We start from the raw sequence: 13,432 nt of genomic DNA, 5'->3' as shown, positions 1-13,432 counted from the left end.
TGATGGTGTAATGCCACTTTATTATTCCTGTGCTCAGAAACAGGAAAATTCTCCCCGAAAAGGACAGCTGATACCCTTGAAAGGAACTGCATGTATGTCTGTGTGTGCAAGACAGTGGCAGCCAAGGGAATGCTGCGTCTGTTTAAAGCATCAAGTGTGTTTTTGTACGCAGTTTTCCATCTCGGGGACCAGCAGGATCCCCCTGGGAGTGTCTGCCCACGTTGTGCTGCCCCTCCAAGTCACATCACCGAGCTGAAGGCTGAGTGCACCTGGCAGCAGCAGGAGCAGCCACCGCGTCCCCTCCCAGCACACGCAAGGCCTGAGCTCCCTGCCATCACTTGGCACGAGCTCTGTCGTTCCATTACTCCAATTAGTGCCTCTGCCAGAACAAACAAAACAAAAATATTGTCGCACTGGGAGCTGGCAAGTTGTTCAAATGACTGCAGAACAGCTCCGCTGGTCACAACCCAAAATAAGCCAAGCAGCTCTCCCTGAAAACTTTCGTGAAACTTTCTCATGATAATTTTGGTGTTTTAAAATAAACAGCCTTAATCAAGCTGTGCCTGAATGGAAAATCAGAATGGAAAGACCCACACAAGACCCACTCTGAATCTTTATGAAACGTGAATTACTACTTCCAGCTAATTTTCATCCCCCCCTTAATATTGTGAGAGTAATCAAGCAGGGCTAAAGTGTGTCAGCCTGAGAGCTCGCAGGACTCATCTGGCTCAACCTCAGTGCTTATATGGCTTTCTAGAGATTTGTCATTCTGAAAACCACAGCTGTAATTTACAAAGGTCCATTTCTATTTGCTATTGCTGTTACAGTTGGGTTATGTTACAGCTGACAAACTCCTACAGCACCTCTGAGGGAGGAGAACCTTCCACACTCATTCCAGTGGCTACTGAATTTGACACTTTCACAAAAGTATTTCCACACTGCTTATCTTCAACCACACTCAGCAGCTCCAAAATTGAGGTTTGGCAGCTCTACATCCCAGAAACTATTGAAAGAGCCTACAATGTTTCACCCCAGGCAGTGATCAAGAATAGAGTAATAGCCAGCTCAAAATAAATCAGACATTTACAGTGCAAAAGGATTACACACTTCCCTTTGTGTGTAATCTCTTCTTTCACTGATGCACCAGTCATGCATGTAGCTAATGCACTAAAAATCAGTAGAACGTAGCCCGTAACTACCTTTTTCTGCAAAGTTTTAGATTAGGAAAGAAACTCTATCCCTCCGTAGGCAGTGACACGCAGGCCCATCAGTCCAGAAGCCACAGGCTCTAACAAAGGCCTTGTCCAAAGGGCAGAACAGGCAGTGGGAGCAGAGGGCAGCAGCACCAGGAGGCACTTTGGAGTGCCCAGGTGTACTGCATTGCTCTGAAGGATGATACCACTGGCATTTAGCACCTGCAGCAAATGAACAGAGCAGGTTTTGCACTGGCTTCAGTGAGAATCTGCCGCAGCTGGAAAGGCCTGGTTGCTTCTGCAGGCAGACTGTGAGAGCTATGCAAAACCAGAGGATGCCAAGAAATAGTCTAGTCAACAGTCAGATCAGTTTTTCTGGCCTAAAACTGAGGGCAATTTAGATTAAGGTTTCTTCCTTGTGAAAAGAGAAGGAAGTAAGTAACTCAAGCCAAAGGTAATTTAGCACCCGAGATGTGGGCAGTCAGTTAACTGAAAGGGGGCATATATATGCAATTCATTTTTGTGTAGCAGCTTCAAGCTGTCATTTTAATCACTCCTTTAAATCACTAAAATTAGAGAGATTAAACCTATCTGTCCTTCTCGCTAGCCCAGGGCAGATTTTCCAATGTGAAGATCACTATTTGTCAGAGATACTCCCCCAAAGACTCTTTCTTCCCCTGCATCTTTTTCACCCTCTGCCTCTCACATGTGCCTTAAAAAACAAATGCTTGCACTGAGGAAGGCAGGCCCTCCTGCCAGCCACAGCTCCCATCCCACTGCCAGCCTGTCCCACAATGTCACCTTGTTCTGGTGAGAAATGGGACCTTCTCGCAGCGTGGCCGGTGGGCCGGAGGAGGAGGAGGAGTAGGAGGAGGAGGAGGAAGGCAGCTTTGAGGCATGCTGGAAATACAAATGTACCAGCTAAAATCGTGTGGCAGAGCTGTTGAAACAAAGCTGCTGTGTTCATTAGGGAACAGCTCGTTTGTTTGGGTGGAAGTATTTGCTCCTTGTCTAATATTAACTGTCCGTGTGGGGAGATCTTCATCCTCCAGCTTGAGCTGAGGAAGACATGAGCTTCTCGGAGTTCTCTTAACCTATCTGGTACAAATGTCAAATTAAAAACACCCTAGATTAGTTTACATCTTGAATTTAAGTTTTTGTCAGAACAGTCTCCTTGAAGCTCATGTTTGATAATACCATTTCAAAATAAAATGACTGGTTTTGGAATCAACAGCCTTTCATCAAGTTGTATTACATTCTCAGGAGAGAAGAAATCTCTATGTTTCCTATGTTTATGCAAATACTTCTTACTCTATTAACTGCTAACAAAAATGGAATTATTTTGCTAAGCTGGCTTCATCCATAGAGCTGTTTAGATATTTTAAAATTAAATTTCCTCCATTTACAGAGAGCACCTTCATACCTTGTGAGTGTTAACAAGTATGAGGGCCTGGAGGGAGAGCAGTTTTGTAAATAAACACCAAAAGGTGTTTTTTCTTTAAGAATCAGTGCATGATATCTTACTAATGCTGGCACTGTGCACTGATTCTGCGCAGAACAGATGTAAATAAAAAGATAAGGAATGAAAAAAAAAGCAACAACATGTCTCAAAGAATTGTACAAAAATAAACCAGGGAAATTCACAAGTTCCAGAAGCCACAGGTGGAAGAAATAATTCTCCATGTAAATTGTTTTTATCTAGTGCCAGGGTTTGTGTGGGTGCTGTGTAGATTACACTGCTGCTGCTTAGCTGCTGTAACATCTGTAGGATTTCTGCAGCAAGACTACAGATGATTGGTGAGTATTTTGGCAGGAGGTTCCTCTCCCACGTTTCCAGTCTCTCTGCTTGTTTTGACACTGTCTGTGTGACAGACTTGGAAGAGGGGAGGAATTCACTCCTAAGGAGATGGGGCTCCCTGCAGCTGCAGCTCTGCTCCAGGACTATTCATGGCAAAGCTAAAACAAGGGATTAGCAGCATACCTGGTAGGATGAGACCACTCACAGTCACAGCTCTGCAGGGACTTTTCCATATTATAAGGCAGACGTGGGAGCAGATCTAAAGAACTTCTGTGTGGATTTGTCACTGATTAAAGCAGAAATCAGAACCAGTTTTATAGAGGTGTATAAACAGAGGGAGAAGAAACTGCTGAAGTCCATTCCTATGTTAGAATCTGCTAGTATTGCTGTACTATTTTTATAAATTGGGAAAATAATAAGGTGTGCATCAGCCAATTAATGGTGACAGAGCACTTCAGCTCCAGCAAGCCATGAGCCATCCCTCACATCCCTCAGATGAGAAATGACATGTAAAAGACAGAACCTACTCTATTTATCCCTACTGTGAATATTATCATCCATACAGGCCCCAAGCTGTGCACATGGGGTGCCTTATTTAACTCTCTGTACTTTCACTTCATGTTTCTTTTTATCTTTATCATGCTGTTGAAATAAACAACTAAAATGCAAGTTTTCTTGAAGAGATCAGAAAGAATATTTTAAGATAGGTAGAGATTAATATTTAACCAAGCAGATAAATGAAACAATAGGGAAAGCAGCACAGCTTGGTTGACATCATCAAAGCAGTTAACTGTAAAATAAGTGGAAATAATAGCAATAAAATCAGTAAGTTAAAAAGCGCCTGCTGAAAGGCATGAGAAACTGAACCATCCTAATTTAGAGAAAGGTTTCAGTCACAATTCAGGACCACCACAGGCACTGCTCCCCTAGGTGCTTGTGAAAAGAGAGTTAAAGCCAATGTATATCTTGTGAGGGCTGTCCAGGGCTTTGCATACTTCTCACTTTATAAAGATATCATTGCATGGGGACAGCAGTGCTGAAGTGCTGTGGCCAGAACTCTCCATAGAAGATAACTACATGTCCTCCATGGCTGGTTCTGAGGGAGTGTGTGAGCACAGGGCCTTGCTGTGAGTCTGTTACCCAGTTTGTCCCAGTGCATCCCAGCCAGAACTGGGAGATGGGGAATGGAGAAGAGCTAAGGTCTCATACCCTGGGTAAACAAAATAAAACAGTCAACAGTAAACCCCAAAGATCCCCAAAATAAAATAAATAACTAAATAAACTAACACATAAAATTTCAAAAACAACACCAAAACACAAAATGGCCAGAAGGCTTCAGGGAGCAGTTAAGGACAGAAGACACACAGGTGACTTGTACCTCCTAATATTCCCCCACAAGGGCCAGCTGATTTCAGCTGCTGTCCTATTATACTTTGCTAGTCTGGTAACCTCAAACAATCCCTGCTTGCAGGTAACTCTACTCTGGATCCCAGGTGAGTCTATTCCCTTTGGGGTGTTCCTCAGCAGAACCTCACTGAGCTTCTACTGATGGCACAAAGAGCCACAAACTCCTGCTCATTCTGAAACCTGGCTCCATGAAAACCGTCTGACGTCCTACATCCTGCATCAGAAAAGACAGAAAATCTTGGAATTGTAGAATTGATAGGGTTGGAAAGGACCTCTTAGAGCACTGAGTCAAAGCCTTTACCCACACCACTGTTTTCACTACCGCTCCTCTCCTTCCCTTTTACCCATCCAGCCTTTTACAGAATGTTCTCATCAACTCTGCAGCCCTCTCTTCTCTAAACTTCACATGCACAGAAGTTATTCCATGTCTCACCCCATCCCTGATTTCAAACTCCCAAACTTTTCCAGCTCTCACTCTCTCACCTCAATCACGACAGTACCTATCCTTCAATATTTGTACAAATTCTGCATTTGTACTGTGGTACCATAGTAGTCTCTCCTGTTCCTTTCCATACAATTCCTGATGTTTTCTTCACCTTTCTGGCTCCTGCTGAGCACCCAGATCACTTCATGAAAAGACCTGTTCTCATCCTCAGTCCTGAGCCAGTCCTTTCAGGCGCAGAGCTCAGACTGTTTTGCCTCGTGTGCATTACTTGGTATTAACCAACACTGCATTTCATCTGCCACTCTGCTCATGCTCCACGTAGGAGTATTGTAAATTACACACGTCAGAGTGTCTGCAGCAGGGAAGCCAAGGAATGACTGAGCAGAAAACAAAAAAACCCCACCAATGTCATTCACTCCCAGAACTGATTCACTGACTGGTCATGTCCAGCCTACAAAACAAACAACTCCAGGAACCAGTGAGAAAAAAAAGGCACTCTTCAAAAAAAATCTCACAATCATGATAAAACACACAGGGCAAAAAAATGAAATTTGGTTTAGCCAAATTTGAACTTCATGACTCTGCAAGTTTAGTATTGTCTCTACCATGAATAATTGCACCAAGTTACAAAATGGGTGATTCCATGGTATAAGGTCTGGTTTGCAACCTTCAGTTTTCTACTCATTTCAGGTGGACACTGGATAACTCTAACTTAATCTTCTGAGGCTCAAAACCACACATTTTCTTGTCAAACTTGCTGCACAGCCTTCTATTTTTTACATCACTTGGGAGAGTGACCTGTAATGAAGAGTTTCGTTAAACAGCAACATGAAAAAGAACTTACAAATCTTAGGAATGTTGTTTTTCCATTTCAACATTCCCAAGCTTGCATGTTCCTTCTAATGACTGCATAATTGAAGATTGTATTTTCTCTCATACTTCAGTATTATGAATATTGGAAAGCAGTGATTTCAACAACACAAAAGCAGTATTTTTCAATTGAATTAATTCCTAGTGGGAAAACCCCTGTATTTTCCATCCTTACTTTGCTTTCTAAACAATCTGTAAATGTACTGGGTTAAATCATAAAGCAAATCGTGTCAGTGTTTTCATGCAGAGTCTGATTCCAAAGGCAGAGAATATTCATCATTCAAATAAAAATTGCTAAACCGAAGTTTGTAACAGGTTCACCAGACAGTGTGATCACACATACAGGACAAGCACAGAGCCAGACCCAGATGTTGAAATGTGAAATGCAGGGAACTCTCAGAACTTTGGGTCTGTAAGCCAAAGCTTAGAATTAAACCCAGGGTTTGATCTGAGACCTTGGGAAAGGCTCCCAAACTCAGGTGCTAGAAGTGAGAATGTGGATTTGTAGTTTAAAGCAGAGACACATTGAGCTAAGTAAAGGAAAGTTCAGAGCTTTGAAGTTTAAGACAAAGAAAAAATAAAAGTAGTTACAGAGGTAAACAAGGAGTTTAGAATGTAGTGCTGTAGGTTTGTAGGTCATAACATGATTGCCTAAGAAAGCTTACACTGTAGCATGGGTCTGTAAGACAAAATATTTAAGGACTGGGTCAAAAACATAAATATCCTTGTTGGCAGTGTTTTATTGGTCAATAAATCCTTAAAATGTCCTGTAACTAGAGGTCTCATGACCTTCTGAGTCATGTGGTGAGGATGTGAGCAGAATTCACGTTTCCTGTCTATGTAAAAGGTAAGCAAAATAAACCACATCATCTAAAAAGCTCAGAGGTCTCGTCTCTAACTCATTCAAAACACCTTCACAAATCCCCACATCCAGCCAGCAGGGGTGTAGGAAAGGCAGCTCCAACCTGCTCTCCTCCTGCGACCAGGAGATCCACCTGGCAGGTGAGGGGAAGGTGTGGATGTGTCACCTGGACTCCCACTGCATCTCCTGGAAAAGCTGCATCCTAGGGCTTGCAGAGGGAAATCTCCCCTGGCATAAGGACTGGCTGGTAGCCTGGCCCAGGGACAGTGGGGACAGTGCTGGGACAGTGGGGACAGCGCTGACTCATGAGGACAGTGGGGACAGTGCTGGGACAGTGCTGACCCAGCTGGTCACCAGCAGTGTCCCCAGGGAGCAGTGCTGGGCGATCCTGTTCAAAACCTGGGCCAGGGGACCGAGTGCTCTGCCCTCTGGGTTCATGGGTGACACCGGGGTGGGTGGCAGTGTGGATCTGCTGGAGGGCAGGAGGGCTCTGGAGCACTGAGGGCTCTGGACAGGCTGGACCGTGGGCCACGGCCATGGCTGTGAGGGTCCACAAGGGAAGTGCCAGGCCCTGCCCTTGGGTCACAACAACCCCTGGCAATCCAGGCTAGGCAGAGGGGCTGGGAAGCTGGGACAGGCCCTGGGGTGCTGTGACAGCAGCTGGACACCAGCCAGGGGGGCCAGGTGGCCAGGAGGGCCCAGGGCTGTGACAGCAGCACAGGGCAGTGACTGTCCCTGTGCTGGCCCTGCCCAGGCTCCATCTCCAGGGCTGGGTCCAGCTCTGGCCCCTCAGCTCAGGCAGGGCCCTGAGGGGCTGGAGAGTGTCCAGGGAATGCAGCTGGGCAGGGAATGGAGCCCCAGGAGGGAGTGAGGGAGCTGGGAAGGGAATGGAGCCCCAGGAGGGGCTGAGGGAGCTGGGAAGGGAATGGAGCCCCAGAGAGGTTGAGGGGGCTGGGAAGGGAATGGAGCCCCAGGAGGGGCTGAGGGAGCTGGGAAGGGAATGGAGCCCCAGGAGGGGCTGAGGGAGCTGGGCAGGGAATGGAGCCTGTCCAGGGAATGGAGCTGGGAAGGGAATGGAGCCCCAGGAGGGGCTGAGGGGGCTGGGAAGGGAATGGAGCCTGTCCAGGGAATGGAGCTGGGAAGGGAATGGAGCCCCAGGAGAGGCTGAGGGAGCTGGGCAGGGGCTCAGCCTGGAGCAAAGGAGGCTCAGGGGGCCCTTGTGGCTCTGCACGGCTCCTGCCAGGAGGGCACAGCCGGGGGGGTCGGGCTGTGCTCCCAGGGACCAGGGACAGGAGCAGAGGGAACGGCCTCAGGCTGGGCCAGGGCAGGCTCAGGGTGGGCACAGCAGGAATTTCCCCATGGAAAGGGGGCTCAGGAACTGCCTTGGCACTGCCCAGGGGGGTTTGGAGTGCCCAGCCCTGCAGGTGTCCCCTGGAGGTGGCACTCAGAGCTCTGGGCTGGGGACAGGGTGGGGATCAGGCACAGGCTGGACCTGATGATCTGGGAGGGATTTTCCAGCCTAAATGATTCTCTGATAAAGTTTCTAACACTGAACATCACTGTCTTGTAATCTAAAGATCATGGGAAGTACACAAGGCTAAGAGGAGCAGTGATGCATACTCATGCAAAAATTATTTTCTCCTGGTGTCATCTCACCCATCAATTAATGACCAGAGCTCTAGACATAGTGGATACAAAATCCACTGAGATCCATAAGGACCATTTACAGTCTTACACAGATTTTCATGGGTGATTTTGAGACTGGGGTCTTCAAAGCAATTTTTTGACATTCCAGTGGGAAAGAGGCAAGCATGAGTTTACAGCTGGATTGTGCTTTGTCACACATACTCAAAATGAACTGTGGATTTGTCAAGTGAAAGGGAAATTGATTTTTTAGACTAAAAAAATTGTTGGTTATGTGCAACATGACCTATGAAAGGACCCTGTTAGTGGAAGATATTAATATGTCAAAGGGAGCACAGCAAGATAAGCAGCACATTCAAAACTTAAATCAAGTATTTTATGTTGCACTAAATACCCTCAGTCAGTAGTTGCTTTCTGAGAAAACTACAGTATACAATCGCAATAAGTAAAACTGACTACCACCTTTGGACATAGAAAACCTCATTTTAAAAAATAAAATCTTAAATTTTAAGTGAATAAAAAAAAAACAAAGAAAAAAAATCTTATTTGGATGTTTAGCACATCATGTACATGTGAAATATTAATCTTCCATTGACAGGAGGGATTAAAAATATTAAGAAATCGACCAATAGGGTTGGACATGGCCTTAAAAACACCCAGTTCCAGCCCTGCCGTGAGCAGGGACGCCTTCCACTAGACCAGGCTGAGATGAGAACATCACTCATGAGAACACAGAGGTCTGTTCTTGAGGAACATTCACCTCTTGAGCACCTGTGTCACCTGCGTGCACAGCACGCCCCCTCACCTGGTGGGCTCCCGTGCCCGGCTGCTGCTGTGGCAATGGCAAAAGCAGAAGCAGGAGACACCGAGCAGTGGCTGTTGTCAGCAGTCTGCACTGTAAAGGGGAAGGACAGGAAAAAGTTAACTTCTACAAACTTTTCATCAACCAGCGACAAGACTTAGAATCTTCAGTAATGTTCGTAACTTTGTGGACATCGTGTTTATTTAAACTGTCAGATGATTTTCTGTGAAAGGCAGCAGCAAGTATCGTGATCATATTTACGGTTTATATTTCCACATTGGTATAATTAATGTTGCTATAGAAAAAACATCTAAGACACTGCTGAGGTGGAACAAGATATTAACCAAATAGGAGGGGGAAAAAAAAGATATAGAGAAAAAACAATGGCATAGAAAATTAACCTAAAACAAAAAGTTATGTCAGAGAATTAAGGATATTCACCATCTTCTGATAACTGGATTCACTTATTTTCCCTGGTCACTGCTCAGAATGAGCAGAGTTTTGCAGAATTTATCAAACTTTCTCTACAGGGAGTGCTGTGAACACTGTCTTTAACCAGAATTCTGATAATATGACACTGCCCACAGTTTCCAGCTCCCAGATCTTGCCTTCTTGCCACAAATGTGCCCAATCACATAAAATTACCACTGGTTTGAATCTAAAGTGTCCTGGTAACAGGTGAGAAGGCTCTGCTCTGCTTTTGTTTTACTCCCAGGTATGAAACACCGGCCCAGAAACCTGTCCTGCAGGAGCTGGCAGCATTTTAAGTCTTCATGGACTCAGCTCACAGCCCTGCTAATGATTTCAAAGGGCCACGTGAGAGTTATTTGAGGAGATCCAGCCCCTCTTTTTCCTCTTCAATTGAGCAGCCTTTTCAAATTTTGGAATGAATAATGTGAGACCATCTGTAAATGTTCAGCATTACACAAAGAAACAGACGCAGTCCCTTCCCATTGACAACAATGGGTGTTGTGTGTTTCATGATTACAGATGGTGCCCAAAATATGTCCCCTCATCAGCTGAAAAAAATATGTCAGAGTCTTGAGAGTTCTGTGAGAACAGGACTGATTCAATATTAGTCTTGAACTTGGGCACATCCTGCTTGAGCTATTTCAGAACACTGAATCATACTGAAGTCTCAACATGCTTCCATGCCTCATTATTGCTGCTCAAATTTAACAGGCGCATTTCACATTTTAATGGCTCTTTTATTTTTAACACCTGAGAAACAAGAAAAATACAAGCAAGCCAGATGATTGGGACATCATTAGTGCTTTCTGCTGCCCTGCAGAGATCACAAGCACAGTGATCAAGCCCTGTTGGAAGTGACTGGCAGTGCCAGCACAGCTCTCACCTCCTGGCTGCCGGTAGCGGAGGTGACGCGGCGTCGAAGGGGACCTGCACGGGGACAGCTCTGCAGTGTCCACCACGGAGGTGCTCTCGGGAATGGTCCTGTCCACTGACACAGTTTCCAGAACTGCTGCTTTAAAAGAGAATACATGTCAGTACTGATGATCAGACATAATTTGGTTTACAGTTGTTTCAAACAGTACTGCGCCTGTAACTTGCCATGGGATTTTGCCATTAACTCAGCAGTAATTATCCTCTGGATGGAGTTAAAAGAGTGGGAAAGTCTTGTACCACTGACACAATAGCTCATAACAAACAAATAAATAAATGAAAAACACCTTGGTGAAAATAGCAAAAACAAATAAATAAACAACTTGGTGAAAACCAGCAAGTTGTCAGTTTTAAAGTGTGTTGGATAAAACTGCACTTTCAATCAGGAGAATATGCAGTGACATGCACACATAACAAGGGTACTTGAACTCATAGATATTCTATGACCTAGGGAAAATAATCCTTGTTGAGTAACAAAGGGTAATCAAAATCTGACCAATAGAATTGCTAAACAGCACTGGAGAGCAGACTAGTCTACAGTGGAGTTCTTTTATCAGAAGAATAAAAACAGGAATGGGATAAACACTACTTCCAAACTGAGGGAAAACAAGCTGATAAAATACATCCTATATTTGATGTGAATGACAGCTCTGCCTGCAGCACAAGCATTGTGTATATAAAACTAAACATAAACAAAAACTTTGGAAAACAGAAACTCTGAAAGGAAACAATTTTGAAGGTAGGGAAAAAAGTTGAAAATCCCAGCTTATAAATGGACAACAGTCATAAAGAACAGCAGCCACCATAATAATATGTCCTCAGAAACAGAATTTGTGCAATTGTGCTGGACTTAAAGTAAGCCAGAGCTGATTTTTTTTGGAACTCTGGCAGTATCAGAGCAACAGGACTACCCATTTTCATCCCCCTTATGAGATCTCTTATTAAACCTCCTCATTTTCATCAACATTCTGCATGCAGCTGGACAGAGCTACTGCAGGACAGAGTTCTCTACCAGCAAATTCCTCCAGACTGAGCACAAGCTGTTCATCAGGAGATGCCCAAAGGGGTGGGAGAGTGCACTGACAGCAATTTAGCATTTATATGGGCCTCTGGCCATTTCCAAGTGCTCCTCATGCTGCCCAGGTAACGCTTCCAGCTTTGACAGACCACAATGAGAAATGTGAATAACTCCCCAACAGTGCCCACTGCCTACACTTGGGCAGAACAACCTGCTCTTTACCAGTCCACTTTACAACGTCTAGAAAAAATGTTACAGCTTAGACAGCAGTTACCTGTCTATGATTAATTTCAATACATGGCCTTTATTTTGGGATATGCTGTGCTATCATCACATTGGTTTTCAGCCACACATTGGTGGCTAAAGTAGTGCGTAAGAAGAATTTGCTCAACTTTGCATAGAAAAAACTCTCTCTCTCTGTCTCTGTCTATATATATACAAAAATATATATAAATATTCTGTTGTGCAATTAATGTAAAAACACCCAGCATACTGCATGTATAATATCCATGATTATGCACAACAGCTAACCAGTATGTTTTGAAAGCATAAAGCATGAGCAAGTATCATAGAACCACAGAATCCCCTGAGCTGGAAGGGACCCACAGGATCACCCAGTGCCACCCGTGCCCTGCCCAGAGCCCCAGCAATCCCATCCTGGGCATGCCTGGGGTGCTGTCCAAGCTCTGCTGGAGCTCTGGCAGCCTCAGGGCCGTGCCCATTCCCTGGGCAGCCTGGGCAGAGCCCAGCACCCTCTGGGGAAGCAGAACCTTCCCTGATCTCCAGCCTGATCCTGCCCCATCCCGGCTCTTGGCTCCTGTCCCTGTCACAGGGAGCACAGATGGGAGCTGTCCCTTGGAAGGAGCTGCAGCCCCTGCTGAGCTCTCCCCTACCTTCTCTGCTCCAGCTGAACACACCAAGCACCCTCAGCTGATCCTTGTGTGGCCCCTCCAGACCCTTTACCATCTCCATGTCTCTCTTTTGGACACTCTCTAACAGCTTTAGCTCGTTCTGACATGCCCAAAACTGTCCCCAAGACTTGAGGTGAGACTGCCCCAGCGAGTGATGCTGGGCCTGGTACCCCCCAGGACAGGGATGTCCCTCCTGGCTCCAGACTCAGATTGAACTGGACATGGACCAGGACCCCCAGGTCCTGTCCCACAGGTGCTCTCCAGCCCCTTGTTCCCCAGTGCATCCACACAGCCAGGGGTGCCCATCCCAGGTGCAGAATCCCTTGTTAAACCCGACACACTTGGTGAATTCCCACCCCTCATTTGCTGAGCTCCCTCTGCAGGGCCTCTCTGCCCTCGAGGGAGTTGACAGCTCCTCCCAATTTAGTGTCATCAGCAAACTTACTCAGTACTCCTTAGAGTCCTGTGTCCAGGTTGCTAATGAAGATGCTGAAGAGCACAGGGCAGAGCACAGAACCCTGGAACCCCAGCAGTGCCAGCCTGGTGTCACCTCAGTCACTGCCAGGCTCTGTGCCTGCCTCATGAGCCCTTGCCCACGATGTTTTTATCCACCTGTGGGCTGGACAGTTTGTCCAGATGGATCCTGGGAGAGACTGTATCCAAAGCTTTGATGCAATCCAGAAAGATCACATTACTGCCTCTCCTGGGTCACCCAGGTGTGTCACCCTGTCATAGAAGGAACTCAGGTGTGACCAGCAGGACCTCCCCCTTGTGAGGCTGTGCTGACCTGTTGTTGCCAGATGAATACCTGTTTGCTCAGCTGCTAGGGAAAAGACAATGATTATTTTGTGAAATCACTGGCCTGTGGAACTGCATAATGGGGATCACGTTAAACATCAACCAAGAAGAGGAGCAGGAGAATACACTTTCATCTCCAAAATAACAAATTACATTGTTTGGGCTAACTTGGCTCCAGATTTTGGGATAACACCGAACTCATGGGGTGGTCAAGTGTCACTTCAGGGCCTACAACCACTAGAGACCACTGTCCAGACCACTGAGGCAGACAAACTCATGTGAA

At 45.7% G+C, this 13,432-nt stretch overlaps 1 protein-coding gene across 5 annotated transcripts in view; it reads right to left on the bottom strand.

Moving 5' to 3' along the window:
* The window catches only part of RASGRF2 (Ras protein specific guanine nucleotide releasing factor 2), a 133,346-nt gene that overhangs the window by 37,942 nt on the left and 81,972 nt on the right, over positions 1–13,432 (bottom strand). For 3 of the 5 annotated variants that reach the window (XM_077171128.1, XM_077171130.1, XM_077171131.1), the window contains 2 exons: positions 10,376–10,504; positions 9,025–9,114 (listed from right to left, as the gene is read on the bottom strand). In XM_077171128.1, the coding sequence (XP_077027243.1) occupies positions 9,025–9,114; positions 10,376–10,504 (219 nt within the window). The remainder of the gene's footprint in view (positions 1–9,024; positions 9,115–10,375; positions 10,505–13,432) is intronic. The other 2 variants (XM_077171129.1, XM_054651651.2) reach the window with 1 other exon arrangement.

The sequence above is a fragment of the Agelaius phoeniceus genome, chromosome Z (genome assembly GCF_051311805.1).
Source record: "Agelaius phoeniceus isolate bAgePho1 chromosome Z, bAgePho1.hap1, whole genome shotgun sequence".
NCBI classification, from domain to species: domain Eukaryota; kingdom Metazoa; phylum Chordata; class Aves; order Passeriformes; family Icteridae; genus Agelaius; species Agelaius phoeniceus.
Note: the sequence above shows the minus strand (reverse complement) of the source record. Positions and strands in the feature narration are given on the sequence as shown.